We start from the raw sequence: 15,000 nt of genomic DNA, 5'->3' as shown, positions 1-15,000 counted from the left end.
AAAAATAATCTAAATCTGTCTGAGAATATGATTCTACGGCACCAATTTTGTTCTATTTGTTCCGCACATTTGTGTGTGTGTGTGTATTTGTGTGTGTGTGTGTGTGTGTGTGTGTGTGTGTGTGTGTGTGTGTGTGTGTGTGTGTGTGTGTGTGTGTTTACCTAATTGCATTTAACTAATTGTAGCATACAGGAAATGACCGACGCTCGTAGGTTCCTATTTCATACTCTCCCATAATTATGCTTAGCTGTGTGTGTGTGTGTGTGTGTGTGTGTGTGTGTGTGTATGTGTGTGTATGTGTGTGTTTATATAAACATTGTGCGTAGACGCCCTAAAACAGGTTGTTTTACTGTCGTCACGGCCAAACTCCTTCAAGCCATAAATTTTATCCCTATATGGACTCGGGCACAACTTTGTCAGTTGTATAATAAACAGAAGGAAGGTAATTTTCACCGAGAATGTTGTTTTTTGTTTATCGTTTAGAGGGAGAGGAGGTGGTGGGGGGCAAGTGGAGTAATCCATAAATTGAAACTAAAAAAAAAAGTAAAGAAAAAAAAATTAAATAAATAAAGTACATAAAGAAATAGATGAAAAATAGATAAATAAAATAAATAAATAAATAAATAATCATATAAATAAATATTTAATAAACAAACATATAAGTAAATAAATATATAAATAAATACATAAATAAACAAATGAACAACTAAATAGATACATAGATAAACAAATGAATAAATAAATAGATACATAAATAAACGAGTAAATAAGAAAATAGACAAATAAATCAAATTGGATTAATAGATAAACAAATAGAAATATCTGTCCAAATTCTGCCCCCTGTCGTCGTCTGCTGGATCCGACACTTCGTGTTCTGCTTCCGTCGCGTCGTCAGGAGGAAGGCAAAGCCACAACACAAACCTCTTCGAAGAGCGTCACCGGGGATGAAGGCGTAGAGTATACCGGTACTAGCTAGAATTCCTGCGACCCCGGTAAAAACCCTAATGGAGTAGATGAATAAATAGATAGGTAGATAAATTGATAAATAGATGAATAACAAGTAGATAGTTAATATATGAATGATTAAATATGTAATAGATAATTAAGTAGTAATATATATACATATACATATATATATATATATATATATATATATATATATATATATATATATATATATATATATACGAGGGGTGATAAAAAAGTAATGACAGTGATACCATATATTTTCACGGTACAGAGGTAAATCCAAATAGTGGCCTACATTCCTTCAAAGTACTCCCCTCCTGCCTCTATGCAACGTTCCATCCTCTTTCGCCACTTCATGAAGCACTCACGGTACTCAGAAGCCGATATACCTCGTAGCTCTGAATTGACTGCTCGCGCCAGATCTTGGATGCGATGAAACAGCTTCCCTGCGATCGCACCCTTGATCTTTGGAAACAACCAAAAATCACAGGGAGCAAGGTCAGGCGAGTAGGGTGGGTGGGGGAGATGTGTGATCCCCTGCTGCTCCAGGAACTGCACAGTGAGGCGAGCTTTGTGGGGGGCAGCATTGTCATGGTGCAGCAAAAGGCGCGATCGGCGACGGGTTGGTGCAGTCTTGGCCTGATATTCCAGGACTCGAGGAAGGACGTGATCAGTGTAGTACTGGGCTGTGATAGTACACTGTTGAGGCATTACATCCACACACATTGGTCCTTGTGAATTGAAGAAGATGGTGAAAAGGCGCTTCCTGCTGCGAAATCCTTCAGAATCTGAGGTCGAGGTTCTTCATCACTCAACCACACCATGTTAGACTGCTTGTCTCTGGTGGTGAAGAAAGAAATCCAACACTCATCTCCGGTAGCTACATCTGAGAACCGTTTCGGACCATTTGGCTCGAATTCAGCCAGCCATAGACGACAAATCCGCACCCGTTCGCTCTTCTGCTCTTCCGTAAGCAAATGAGGTATCCATCGAGCACACTTCTTCCTCAGCCCTAAGTGTTCATGCACGATGTCATGTGCGCTCCCATAACTGACACCGAGCTCCAAGGATAAGAATCGAAGAGTAACAGTTGGATCTTCGTCAATGATGGCCCGCGCACGGACGTCGTTGCTTCGGTCACGGATGTCCGAGGGCGGCCAGGACGATGATCATCTAGCTGCAATTTTCCGGCTGCAAAAGCTCGAATCCAGCGGGAAACAGTTTCCAGTGATGGAGTAGACTCGGGAAAAACTTGCAACAATTCCTCTCTGATCTCCGTTGCTTTTTTCCAGAGTTTCCACCTTGTGAAGGTGTAGAATCTGCAGCCTTCTTTCGAAAAATCCATGTTTCCGGTTAGAGAGGCAAACCAACAATGACGCAATCGCACAGCGCAACGATAAAATGTAAGCTAGACAAACAGCGACAAGCTCAAACATGTAACAACAGGCAACACTTGCTGCCCCTTGCACCCCTCGTATATATATATATATGTGTATATATATATATATATATATATATATATATATATATATACATACATATACATATATATATATATATATATATATATATATACATACATATATATATACATATATATATATATATTAAAGACATTGACAGACTGGAAAAAGTACAACGGCGAACCACAAAACTGATTCCAAATATCAAAAATAAATCATATGAAAATCGACTAAAACATATGAATCTGTTTTCCCTAAAAAAACGTAGACTCAGAGGTGACTTGATACAGGTCTTTAAAATTCTAAAGGGAATTGACAACATCAAAAGTGACAAAATTTTCACATTGAATGAGAATCAGACAAGAAACAATGGTCTCAAACTGTCCGGAAATAGATTCATTTTGGAAGTAAATAGAAACAACTTTGCCAAGCGTGTAGTTAATGAATGGAATAAACTTCCTGCACAGGTAGTGCAATGTAGTTCAGTTCGAAACTTTAAGAATCATTTAGATAAACACCTAAGCAAGATGCTGTAATGATTATAATTTATTTTATGTTATTTGTTTTTGTTTTGTTATCATTTGTCTGTTTGATTTTCATTTATTATTAGTTATATGTCAATATATAATTATTTACTATTTACCTGTTTGTTTATTATTTAACCATACCTATGCATTTATTTATGTATTTTATTTGTTATTTACATTATTATAGTTTTTATTCATTAATTTATTATTATTTTTTATTATTATTATTTTTTTTTCACATCCGACCTAGATATGGACCAAAAGGTCTCCTGTCGGCATGCTCCGCCTTTGTAATTCTTTGTAATATATAAATATATATATATCTATATATATATATATATATATATATATATATATAAATATATACATATATATCATATATGTATATATATTTATATATATATATACATATATATATATATATATATATATATATATATATATATATATCAAAAGTAAATAAACACATAGGTAAAAAAATAAACAGCTAAATAGATCAAGAGATAGACGTATACAAATAGAGAAATGAATAGATAAATACCTAAATAGACAAGTACATAAATAAACAAAAATACACAGACAAATAGATAAATGAATAAACGAATACCTAGACAGGCAAGTGCGCAAACAGATAAATAAATAAAAAGAGGGAAACCAAACCTCCGGTGCCGGAGGTCCGCTGAAGAGCCGCTCGGGCGAGGTGGTTCCGTAATTGTCCGGAAGTGACGTCAGGTGCAATTTGTGAATAGACGTCGTTGTGGGCTTGCTGCGTCGATGGATGGATGGATGGATGGATGGATGGATGGCAATTCCTGATACTCAACTCCCTCGTTCTTACATAGTCAATTTAGATCTACGTATTCGTGTGTGTGTGTGTGTGTGTGTGTGTGTGTGTGTGTGTGTGTGTGTGTGTGTGTGTGTGTGTGTGTGTGTGTGTGTGTGTGTGTGTGTGTGTGTGTGTGTGTGAGTGTGTGTTTATTTGTATGCATCCAACCGCACGTATGCCTGTTTATACATGCGCAAGTGTGTGTGCGTGTTTGTTTGTTTTGTTCATGTGTTATACAAAGGATTACAAAGGCGGAGCATGCCGACAGGAGACCTTTTAGACCTTTTCAAATGCTCATACGTGTGTGTCTAGTCTATATTTTGCTGTTTATGTGTATATGTTGTATGACTGTGCCTTACCTCTTATCTAGTGGTAGTGTCGTTTTATATTTATTGTTTACCTTCTTTCTCTTTTGCTGTTTTTTTCATCTCTGGCTGAGCGGGTTAGGACGTCGTTACTTGCGGCGAAGGCCGAGGGGATGGCGGTTCGAATCCTGCCACCGGCGAAGTTGAACCAAGGGCATGGTTTATTAAATTCCACGCTACAAAGTCCTCTGTGAGGGGCACCATCCTAGCCTTCCGATAGAGGGAAGTTTGTGACGTTAAACCATATCATCATTTATACTTCACTCAATGTGGACTGAACATAAATGTGTATATATGTGTATATAAATATGTACCATTGCTTACATTTACACCAAAAGTATTTCTTACCTTTTTTCAGGTGATTTTGCAATTTCCATTATTTTTTTCTTTACCGAGTAAAGGTTCCCATAAGCCAAATAATATTTGGTTTTACCCAGAATAAAGCATCTTACACGATCAATTTTCTTCTTTTGTCCCACAGGGATTTAGCAAAGATGGAATGATTGATTTAGCTTTTAAACAAATTGTCAGGTATGGGTGTCTCAATGCTGAATAAAATCGCTTGGAGTTTACCAGAACAAAACAAATAAATTCGTTTATTTTGCTCCTAAAAGGATTAGTATAATTTTCATTGTATGAGTACCTAAGAGTATTTTACTAAAACATATATACAAAGAGGATTTCATATAGTGTTTTGTATGTAAATGGGCTCATTGTTGCCAAATCTACTAAGAAATCAGGCCTCTTGGATGTAAAAGCTATTGTACTCTTGTGTACTAATAACTTGTGTGAGTATATGTATGTATATATATATATATATTATATATATATATATATATATATATATATTATATATATTTTTTTTTTTTTTCAACCACATATCACTTTTAATCCCATGCCATCGCAATCGAGACTGAAGAATAGCTCGATGGAGGCATCCGTTGGAAATTGAAACGTGGACGAGCCGAAGATTCGAACCCAGCTAACCCGTAATAAAGTTACAGTGACTTAAACCAATGCGCTATCTTTGTTCTCTGAAGAAGCCTATTTGTGCGAAACTAGTCAGAAATAAACCTGAATTCTGATTTATGTCTTCCTCACCAACCTTCACCAGCCTGCCATAATGCCTTAACACACACACACACACACACACACACACACACACACACACACACACACACACACACACACACACACACACACACACACACACACACACACACACACACATATATATATATATATATATATATATATATATATATATATATATATATATATATATATATATATATATATATATATATATATATATATATATATATATATATGGGAAAGGTAGGTCATGAAAACACGATTTAGAGTCCATATTCATTTCTGACTAGTTTCACCCAATAAAGTTTTACCTTGTTTCTATTTATCACATTACAATATTTCTCTGAAGAAGCCTTATTCGGCGAAACTAGTCAGAAATAAATTTGGACTCTAAATCGTGTCATCATCACCCACCTTTTCCACCTGTCACAATGTCTCAATACACACACACACACACACACACACACACACACACACACACACACACACACACACACACACACACACACACACACACACACACACACACACACACACACACACACACACACACACACACACACACACACACACACACACGCACACACACACACCCCGACTCGGTGGCGGGGTTGGTAGAGCGCTGGACTGGGAAGTACGGTAGTGCTCGCAGTACCCAGTTCGAATCCTGCCCAGGGCCGAAATTATTTCGGTATCGCTGTGCTTCGGGTCGTTACTCTGACTCTCGTGGGCGGAGAGTTGAGTGTGTGTGTGTGTGAAAGGTCATAGCATTTCCCATAGATCGGTCATACGAGCTCTGAGCTCTCTTCCGGGAGGGAAATAGCTGTCGATCACGAGTCCAACACGTGATCCAAAAGACCAAGGTGAATACACACACACACACACACACACACACACACACACACACACACACACACACACACACACACACACACACACACACACACACACACACACACACACACACACACACACACACATATATATATATATATATATATATATATATATATATATATATATATATATATATATGAGGCAATTTTTTGCCAGTTGCGTGCATTGATTAAAGATTAATTCCGGGATAATAACAGTCATGGGGTCGAAATATTTTTTTTTATTATTATAGATATATCATCTGAGATACTAAAGTAAAAAAGAATCGATAACAACTCATTCGTCTACGTATGTATACATTTACATGTAATGTTACTGATGTGTTGTGTATTGGGAAACGCCAAGGATCAAGTCCTCGTTAAAACATAAATCTGTAAATATATATACATGCACATGTGCATTCATGCATATATACATATAAGTATTTTTCAGCGAAAGGATTTTTCCCCTCTTGCCAAGAGTACCTTTTCTTCCGCCATTTCCTAAGAGGTGGTGGTGGAAGTCAGGATAAACCAAGTAGGGGAGAGGGAAACGGGCAGTTCCTATTCCAAGCTTTCTTTAATGTCACGTCAGAAGTCGATACCATCGATGTCATAATACGTATAACCTACACAGGTATATATATATATATATATATATATATATATATATATATATATATATATATATATATATATATATATATATATATATATATATATATATATATTATGTATACCCGCACGTACATGCACACACATATGGGCTGCTCGCCCGAGAGCTGGATACAGGAAGGACGGTAGAACCATTTTCCTATTGGTAGGAATTTCTAACTGAAACAGGTACTTCGGTGTCAGTCCAATATAGTTGAATATTAGTTTTCTTACACATATATTCTTAATAACGCTTATGACTGAATTCATTATTGGTCGAATTTATATTTATATACATCTAGATACCCGATATTTTTTAAATATATGCTTGCTCTGGTTGCGACCCAATCCAGATGATATAAACTCAATTAATAAAATATAACAATATTTTGATAACAATAGGCCAGCCCACTTCTTGAAAGAACTAACGATATGACGTCATGTCGTCAGTGATTTGTTTACCGAAGCGACCCGACTCGCTTTTGTTATTGCCTCGACGTACGATGGGAAGTAGACAAACTAGTACTTCAATTGTTGCCTTTGACAATAGAAATAATTGTCTTGGAGGACACGGGGCATTCGGTCCGTATTTAGGGAGAGCATTGCTTACCCTATGCTAAATATCATGCAGGTGATGTTCAAGAACATTGAAATCCCATACCAAGGAATAGATATGGTTTGCACAAATTGTACACTAATATGTATATATTAGCACTCAGAATAGAAGGAAAAGTGTCATTTGGTGCGAAAAGGATTCATTGATATTCGTAAATATTCTTTTTATAATGAAATCCCTACAACAGCAAAATTAAACTTCCTTAAACCCATCTATACAGTGGCACAATGTATTTTTTTTTGGTAAATGCCTGAAGAAAAAAGAAAATCATAATGCTTTCCATTCACCGAGATAGAGAAGCGCAGGACTCGAACCCACGACTAGGAAGATACGAGACCCTTATGCTTCTGATTGCGCAACAGATCATTCTCTATAATCCATTTTCCATCTACATTTTTCTTCTCATTCGTTCTCTGTCTCTCACAACTCCAGCCTCCCTCCCCTCTCCCCTAAGAGGGCAACGCGAGAAGACTTCAAGCGCGCGGTCGAACACTCATGTATATCTCATCGAGATAGTGTCTCTCGCCCTTCCATTCTCGCCACTCCATCAGGTGGTCGAGCTTGGCACTGAGGTCGTCTTCAGGGGTCGGGTGCCTTCCCGTTGGGTTCGTCAGGAAGCAGTAGTTATACCACCATCCACCGCTGCCTGACCACAAGGAACAGCTGCCTCCTGCCGGACGAAAACGGGATTGTCATCATTATGCCAACTACATGACAAAATAATTTTGGTGAGAGTTAAGTGGAAAACGATGAATAAATAAATGAATAAATAAATAGATAAATAAATAAATATATATATATATATATATATATATATATATATATATATATATATATATATATATATAACTATGTAAATAGATGAGAATAGATAAGTAAATAGATAAATAAATAAAGGAATGAATAAACAAACAGAAAAATAGACACATATGAATAAATAAATAGATGAACTACATGAACAAATATATGAATCAATTAATGCATAAATAAATGAATGAATAGACATAGTTATATGAGAAAAACTGATCAAGCATAGGTGGGACAGAGATATGAGAATAAGATAAAAGACTATGGAAGAAGACAAAAGTCAATAAGTCGAAGTGGGAATATTGACAAATGCAAGGATGCTAGGAATGGGAGCGGGAAATGAGGAACAAGACGAAGAATATATTGAATAAGAACAATTTGCATAAAAATAATAGGCAAATGAAAAATCAAGATGACATAGAGTGGTAGAGAGAAGATTAGTGAAGTTGATACAATGATAAGTTTAATAAGAAATGTAAATGAAAGGCTTAGATATAGGTACGCGCGAAAAACAAGCGTGACGTCACTATCGCGCTGTTATTGTTTACAACGCCATCTTTTGCGACCCATTTGATTTTGTATCGCTTAGTTTGAATGCTTTGAACGTTCATCGCATGCGCAGGGTATTCAAATTATCTTGTTATTACACAAGTGTATGCCCAAATCTTTCAATAAAACAAATATTCACCGTTTCCAACGCAAATTTGGTTATCAATCTTGTCAAATTAGTTTTTCGAGTGAAAATATTAAGATAAGACATCAATAACATACTATTGTAATGTAAGAATGTTGTTTTTTAACCTATTTTCTTCTATATATGAGCAGCTCAAGATCATTGGGCAATATACACTTGGTGATTTTTTGACTCAAAAATCTTCACATGCCAAGTTGCAAGTCAATTGGGCCAGTGGTTCGGATGTTATCATTATTTCCAATTTGACAACAGTTGCCATGGTAACATGATAGGTGTTAGTAAGAATGGTATAAGAAGGCCCTGCAATGTTAATGACATGCTCAGGAGTCTAAATTGACAACATAATGGTATAAGAAGGCCCTGCAATGTTAATGACATGCTCAGGAGAGTCTAAATTGACAACAGTTGCCATGACAACGTGATAGGTGTTAGTAAGAATGGTATCAGAAGAAGGTCCTGCAATGTTATTGACATACTCAGGTGTTTTATTGACCCATAAAACCAAGATATGCCAAGTTGCATGTGAGTTGGGCCAAGGGTTTGGTTTTTATTGATGATAATCTGAAAATTGACAACTTCATGGTTGCCATGAAAAGGCAAATATGGTATGATGGAGATGTCTTACATTGTTTTTGACATACTCATGTGATTTGTTGATCCTTAAAACCCATTTATTCCGAATTTTAATAAAATTAGACCAGTGGTTTAGAGTTAATGTGTATTTCTTTACCGAAATCTTTACAAATGACCACCCTTAATTCTAACACTTTGCTATGGTGAAGTCCAGCCAAAAATGCAGGCTAAAAAATAATAAAAAAAATTCGTATCTCCCTTAATTTTTGAGCTATTTCAAAAAACTAAAAAGCATTTTGTTTCTAACAAAATTGCCATTCATATGCAACAATAATTTAAGGGTTAAAAGAAAAATGAAAATTTTGTGCCCGTACCTATTAGATAGAAGAATTGGAGATAGAAATAAAGAAATAAGTAATGATAATAAAAGGTCAAAAGTTACTCTACTAAAAGATGAAATAGAAAGAACATGTAAGGAAATTATTTTATTTTGATCAAAGAGAGGTTATACGGGAGAGATGTTTAAAATCTTACACAAACAAGTGCTCACTGCCATGCGCAAAGAGGGTGTATTGGCCATCATAGACAAACAAAATAATTATGATAAAAACAAAATAATAAAGAATTAAAAATAAATAAATAAAAAAACGTGGATACAGCAGTAGTGTGAAAGCCATGAGGATGCGTGGGGTGGTGGAAAGGTTAACAAAAGAGGTGAAAAGTATGTAAGAGGTGATAAGGCGTATGCAATGGTGTTTGGTGTGACTATGCTTGTTTGACGTATACATAGTCAATCCTGAATTAATGAAAGAAAATACAGTTTAGGGAGAAGAAAAAGAAGAAGGAAAAGGAGAGAGAGAGAGAGAGAGAGAGAGAGAGAGAGAGAGAGAGAGAGAGAGAGAGAGAGAGAGAGAGAGAGAGAGAGAGAGAGAGAGAGTGTCTCGTGTGTATCTTGAAGTGGGTCTTGTGGTGCCTGGTTGTACTTACCATCGGCCTTGTCGTTGTCGTGGTCGAAGGTGGAGAACTGCATGGCGTGGTGGTACTGGAGTGCGTCACCGGCCGTACTTCGCTCCCGGTCGAAACCGGCCACGTTCAACCGGTAACCGCTACCCGCCCGGTGTGAGCTGCCAATGCTGCGAAAAAGGTAAATGAAAATAAAAATAAATAAATAAATAAATAAATAAATAAATAAATAAATAAATAAATAAATAAATAAATAAATAAATAAATAAATAAATAAATAAATAAATAAATAAATAAATAAATAAATAAATAAATAAATAAATAAATAAATAAATAAATAAATAAATAAATAAATAAATAAATAAATAAATAAATGAGTAAACGAATAAATGAATAAAAATAATAATTATATTAATAAATTAAAGAAAATGAAATAAATAAATAAAATAAAGATAAAGAAATAAACAAACAAACAAATAAGAATAGATTAATAAACAAACAAATACATAAATGAATAATTAGATAAATAAATGAATAAATAAGTGAATAAATAAAAGTTTTTAATTATAAAAATAAATAGATAAATGATTAAATGAAATAAATAAATAAATGAATAAATAAATGAATAATGAATAGATAAATGCAAATAAGAAACAAGATGAAGAAATAGATAAATAAGTAGACATAAACAAACAAACAAATTAAATAAATCGTAATTCAAAGGAAAACAAAAGAATACGAAAAGAAAAACGAAGGCCTGAATATTTTAGTGATTCTAATGATACCCTTACGGACCAGAGCACGTAGTATTTTCTATGATTAAATACTCATCTTCACAAAAATATATATGATCACTTTTTAATCTCTCCTTTGTCTCTTCCTTCTCCTCTTCCTCCTCTTCCTCTTCTTCTTTTCGTCCTCATGCTCTTTCTCATCTTTCTTGTCTTCCTTTTCCTCCTCTTTCTTCGAAGTCTCACTTCTTACCTGAAGATTTCCAAGGTTAAGTGAACAAAAACTTCAGGTCCTGCACCCAGTATTTAGTACCTAATACTCAGTACCCAGAATCCAGTATCCAGTACCCAGTTCCCAGCCCCCTGTGTCCAACCCAGTACTTAGTGCCCAGTATCCAGTGTTCATTACTCAGTAGCCAGCACCCAGTGCCCAGTACCCAGTACCCAGTATCCAGTGCTCTGTCCCCAGTACCCAGTACCCAGTGCCCAGTGTCTAGTACCTAGTGCCCAGTACCCAGTGCTCATTACACAGTAGCCAATAGCCAGCAGACAGTGCCCAGTACCAAGTACCCAGTACTCATTACCCAGTACTCATTACCCAGTGCCCAGTAGCTGTTGTCTGGTGGTGAGACCGACCTGAATTCGTCGTAGTAGGAGGTGGCTGATTCGCCCTTCCGCCGGACGTCGACGCGGAGCCGGAGGGGCCCGGCGATGCTCATCTCCCGCAGCGTCTTGAGTCCTGAGAGGAGGAGGAAGAAGGAAAAAGATATATTGATCTATTCATCTATTCAATTGTTTATCTACCTATTAGTCTGTAAATTTGTTAGTCTATTTATTTGTCTCTTTGTCTATTTGTTTATTGGTTAATCTGTTCATTTATCTATCCATCTAATGTATTTATTCATTTGTTTTATTATTGATTTATCTCTTTATTTGTATTATCTTTTTATCCATTTATTTATTTGTTTACTTATTTATCTACTTATATTATATCTATCTATTTGTTTACCTATTTATCTATATATCTATTTATTTACTTATTTATTTATCTATATATTAATTTACTTATTTCTATTTATTTGTTCATTCGTTTAACTATTCATTTTTTTTTCAAGTTCAGATAAGTAAAAATATTTGCATTAACATATCAGGGTGACATAAATTATGTTTGTTAATTTATCTGCGAAACTCATCTATGTATCTATTTACTAATTTTCTATGCTTATTTCTATCTTTATTCATTTTATATATTTATCTATTCAACTATTTTCTTATTTATTATATATTTATTCCGCATTTAATTTTTGGTCGGAGGCAAGTGATTTTATTTAGCAGATGTGAGAACTTCTGTCCGAAGGTAGTTTTGATCGATTGAGACTCGTTTTTGTGCCAAATCACTCTCTTCTGAATGAAACTGCCTACCCCTGCCCCTAGTTAGCCCTTGGGAGACCAAAAGTCCAAAAAAGAGCGTAAAAAATTAAATAGAATTATATAACTATCTTTGCTTCACCAGTTCAAAATTAAACAAAAAGAGAGTGCTGCCAACCTCCTCCATTGTTACCGACCGACTCGTATGGCATTCGTGGTTATTATTTCAGAAAATCTTTTGACAAAAACTTGACCATTACCCCCCATGTGTGTCTCCGTGGCCATGGTGGTTCTGACGAAGGCAAGTAGGGGGCTTACCTATCCAGTACTCGGCGGAGGCGTTGCCGAAGCCCCGTTCGTACTCTTTCCACGTTCGGTTGAAGTCGACGGGCGGGACGTGGGAGACGCTACGGGCCAGGATGACAGTCCACCCGCCGCCGTCTCTCTCCTGGTCGCAGTACACTTCCTAAGAGAAGAGACAGAAGACAATAAGTCTATGTGTATATATGTGCGTGTATATATATATATATATACAAGAGTTCGCTGTTCTAAAACATTGGTTAAATGAATTCAAGATCCCACTTTTTTAGAAAAGGAAAAGAAAATTGTATGAATATACGTATATTACGATCACTATCTTTGATCTTCTTCAGTGTGGTTATATGAATTTGTGGGTGTACCCCCTCCCAGTATACATGAGTCCACTCACCCATTTGTACAACCACGCTAAAGAGGATCACAAATAGTGATCGCAATGTACGTATCTTCATATCATTTTCTTTCATATATATATATATATATATATATATATATATATATATATATATATACATACATACACACTTTATGGTTCCCAGTGATCAATTAATATATTTTTCAACGACAAATCACTTTTAATTCCATGCCATCAAAGGAGTTCCTCGATATTTTAAGATCTACACCAACTTCGTGTATCACCGGTTCTATGGACGTGGTCAGTCTCTTTACCCATGTCCCCGTGGATGAAACTATTGACATGATTTGTAGTAGGATCTACCACGACAGAGAAGCAGGAGACACCCCCTTGGCGATACCTGAAGACACACTACGCTGTCTTCTTCGCGCGTGTACCAAAGAAGCCCCGTTTTATGGACCCGATGGTAACATGTATGTCCAAATTGATGGTGTTGCCATGGGGTCCCCCTTGGGCGTCCTCTTCGCTAATTTTTATATGGGCACTATAGAAAGGAGAATTTTTCTGCATCACCCCGAACTTCTACCATCTGTATATGTGAGGTACATAGACGATGTTTTCATCAGTGCAGAAAATGAGAACAGTATTTTACAAATTGTGAGCACCTTTAAACGTCATTCCTCCCTTGACTTCACCCATGAACTTGAAGCCAACTATAAACTCCCCTTTTTGGACGTTTTAGTTCACCGAGGCCCTCACTCTTTCTCCACCGAAGTATATGTAAAGGCTACAAACCTGGGTTTTTGTCTCAACGGTGCTAGTGAGTGCCCAGAGAAATACCGCAGGAGTGTGGTAAATTCCTTTGTTAAGAGAGCCCTTACACATTCTTCAACTTGGACTACCACCAATGCTGAATTACAGAGAGTCTCACAACTACTTGCCAATAACGGTTACCCAAAACAATTAGTTGATGAGACAATAAAGCGACATCTAGACAGTTTCATGACACAAGCCCCCTCAACAACAGAAAAACCTTGTCATATTTCCCTCTTCTACAAGAACTTCATGTCTTCCGCATATAAAGAAGACGAAAAGGCTTTAAAAAAGATCATCAGCACACATGTGATCCCTACAGACCCCAACGCCATCCTGAAGCTCATCATTTTTTACAAAACAAAAAGAACATCAAGCCTCATCATGAAAAATAGTTGCCTCCCACAGACAAGGCCTTTACAAGAGGTGAATCTTATATACCAATTTCATTGCAACTTTGGTGACTGCAGTCGTCTGAAATCACGGTATATAGGTTCAACCACTACCACCTTGTCAAAAAGGATGACGGCACATTTGCAGGATGGGGCCATACTCCGTCACACCAGTAATACACATGGACACTCCCTCACCCGGCAACAACTAGAAACGCAAACAACAATACTGTATCGAGAACAAGACAGGAGATTAAGGATGGCAGAATAATTTTTATTCGTCTGGATCAACTCTCCATCAATATCCAGCTACAGCCTGAAGTTTCCCTCCCATCAATGAGGAAACCCTACCGGCAACCCACGGGGAACCCGTCGGCGCTCCGTGGGTAGCTACGTCGACTTCCTGTCCCAGGGTTTCTTCGCGGGTACAACATCTCCCCCGCCACACCTCATATGTCATTCCTGTTTATCATTGTGTATATTGTAACTCATGAAGATGACCTCTGATTGGGTCGAAAGACGTCTAGAGTAAACATCATGTACATTGGAGATTCTATCAATACCCTGACCTCCAACTTCCGCTCTCTCATTACAGT

The 15,000-nt window shown here is 36.5% G+C and overlaps 1 protein-coding gene across 1 annotated transcript in view; it reads right to left on the bottom strand.

Moving 5' to 3' along the window:
• Positions 1-6,352: 6,352 nt before the first annotated feature.
• Positions 6,353-15,000, bottom strand: part of LOC143026530 (angiopoietin-related protein 2-like) — an 18,456-nt gene continuing 9,808 nt past the window's right edge. The window contains exons 2-5 of the mRNA XM_076187086.1: positions 12,845-12,992; positions 11,795-11,897; positions 10,452-10,597; positions 6,353-8,060 (exon numbers count right to left, since the gene is read on the bottom strand). Of these exons, the coding sequence (XP_076043201.1) occupies positions 7,864-8,060; positions 10,452-10,597; positions 11,795-11,897; positions 12,845-12,992 (594 nt within the window). The 3' untranslated portion in view covers positions 6,353-7,863. The remainder of the gene's footprint in view (positions 8,061-10,451; positions 10,598-11,794; positions 11,898-12,844; positions 12,993-15,000) is intronic.

This window comes from Oratosquilla oratoria, chromosome 1 (genome assembly GCF_046742065.1).
Source record: "Oratosquilla oratoria isolate Oo_2021 chromosome 1, ASM4674206v1, whole genome shotgun sequence".
In the NCBI taxonomy this organism is placed as follows: Eukaryota; Metazoa; Arthropoda; class Malacostraca; order Stomatopoda; family Squillidae; genus Oratosquilla; species Oratosquilla oratoria.
Note: the sequence above shows the minus strand (reverse complement) of the source record. Positions and strands in the feature narration are given on the sequence as shown.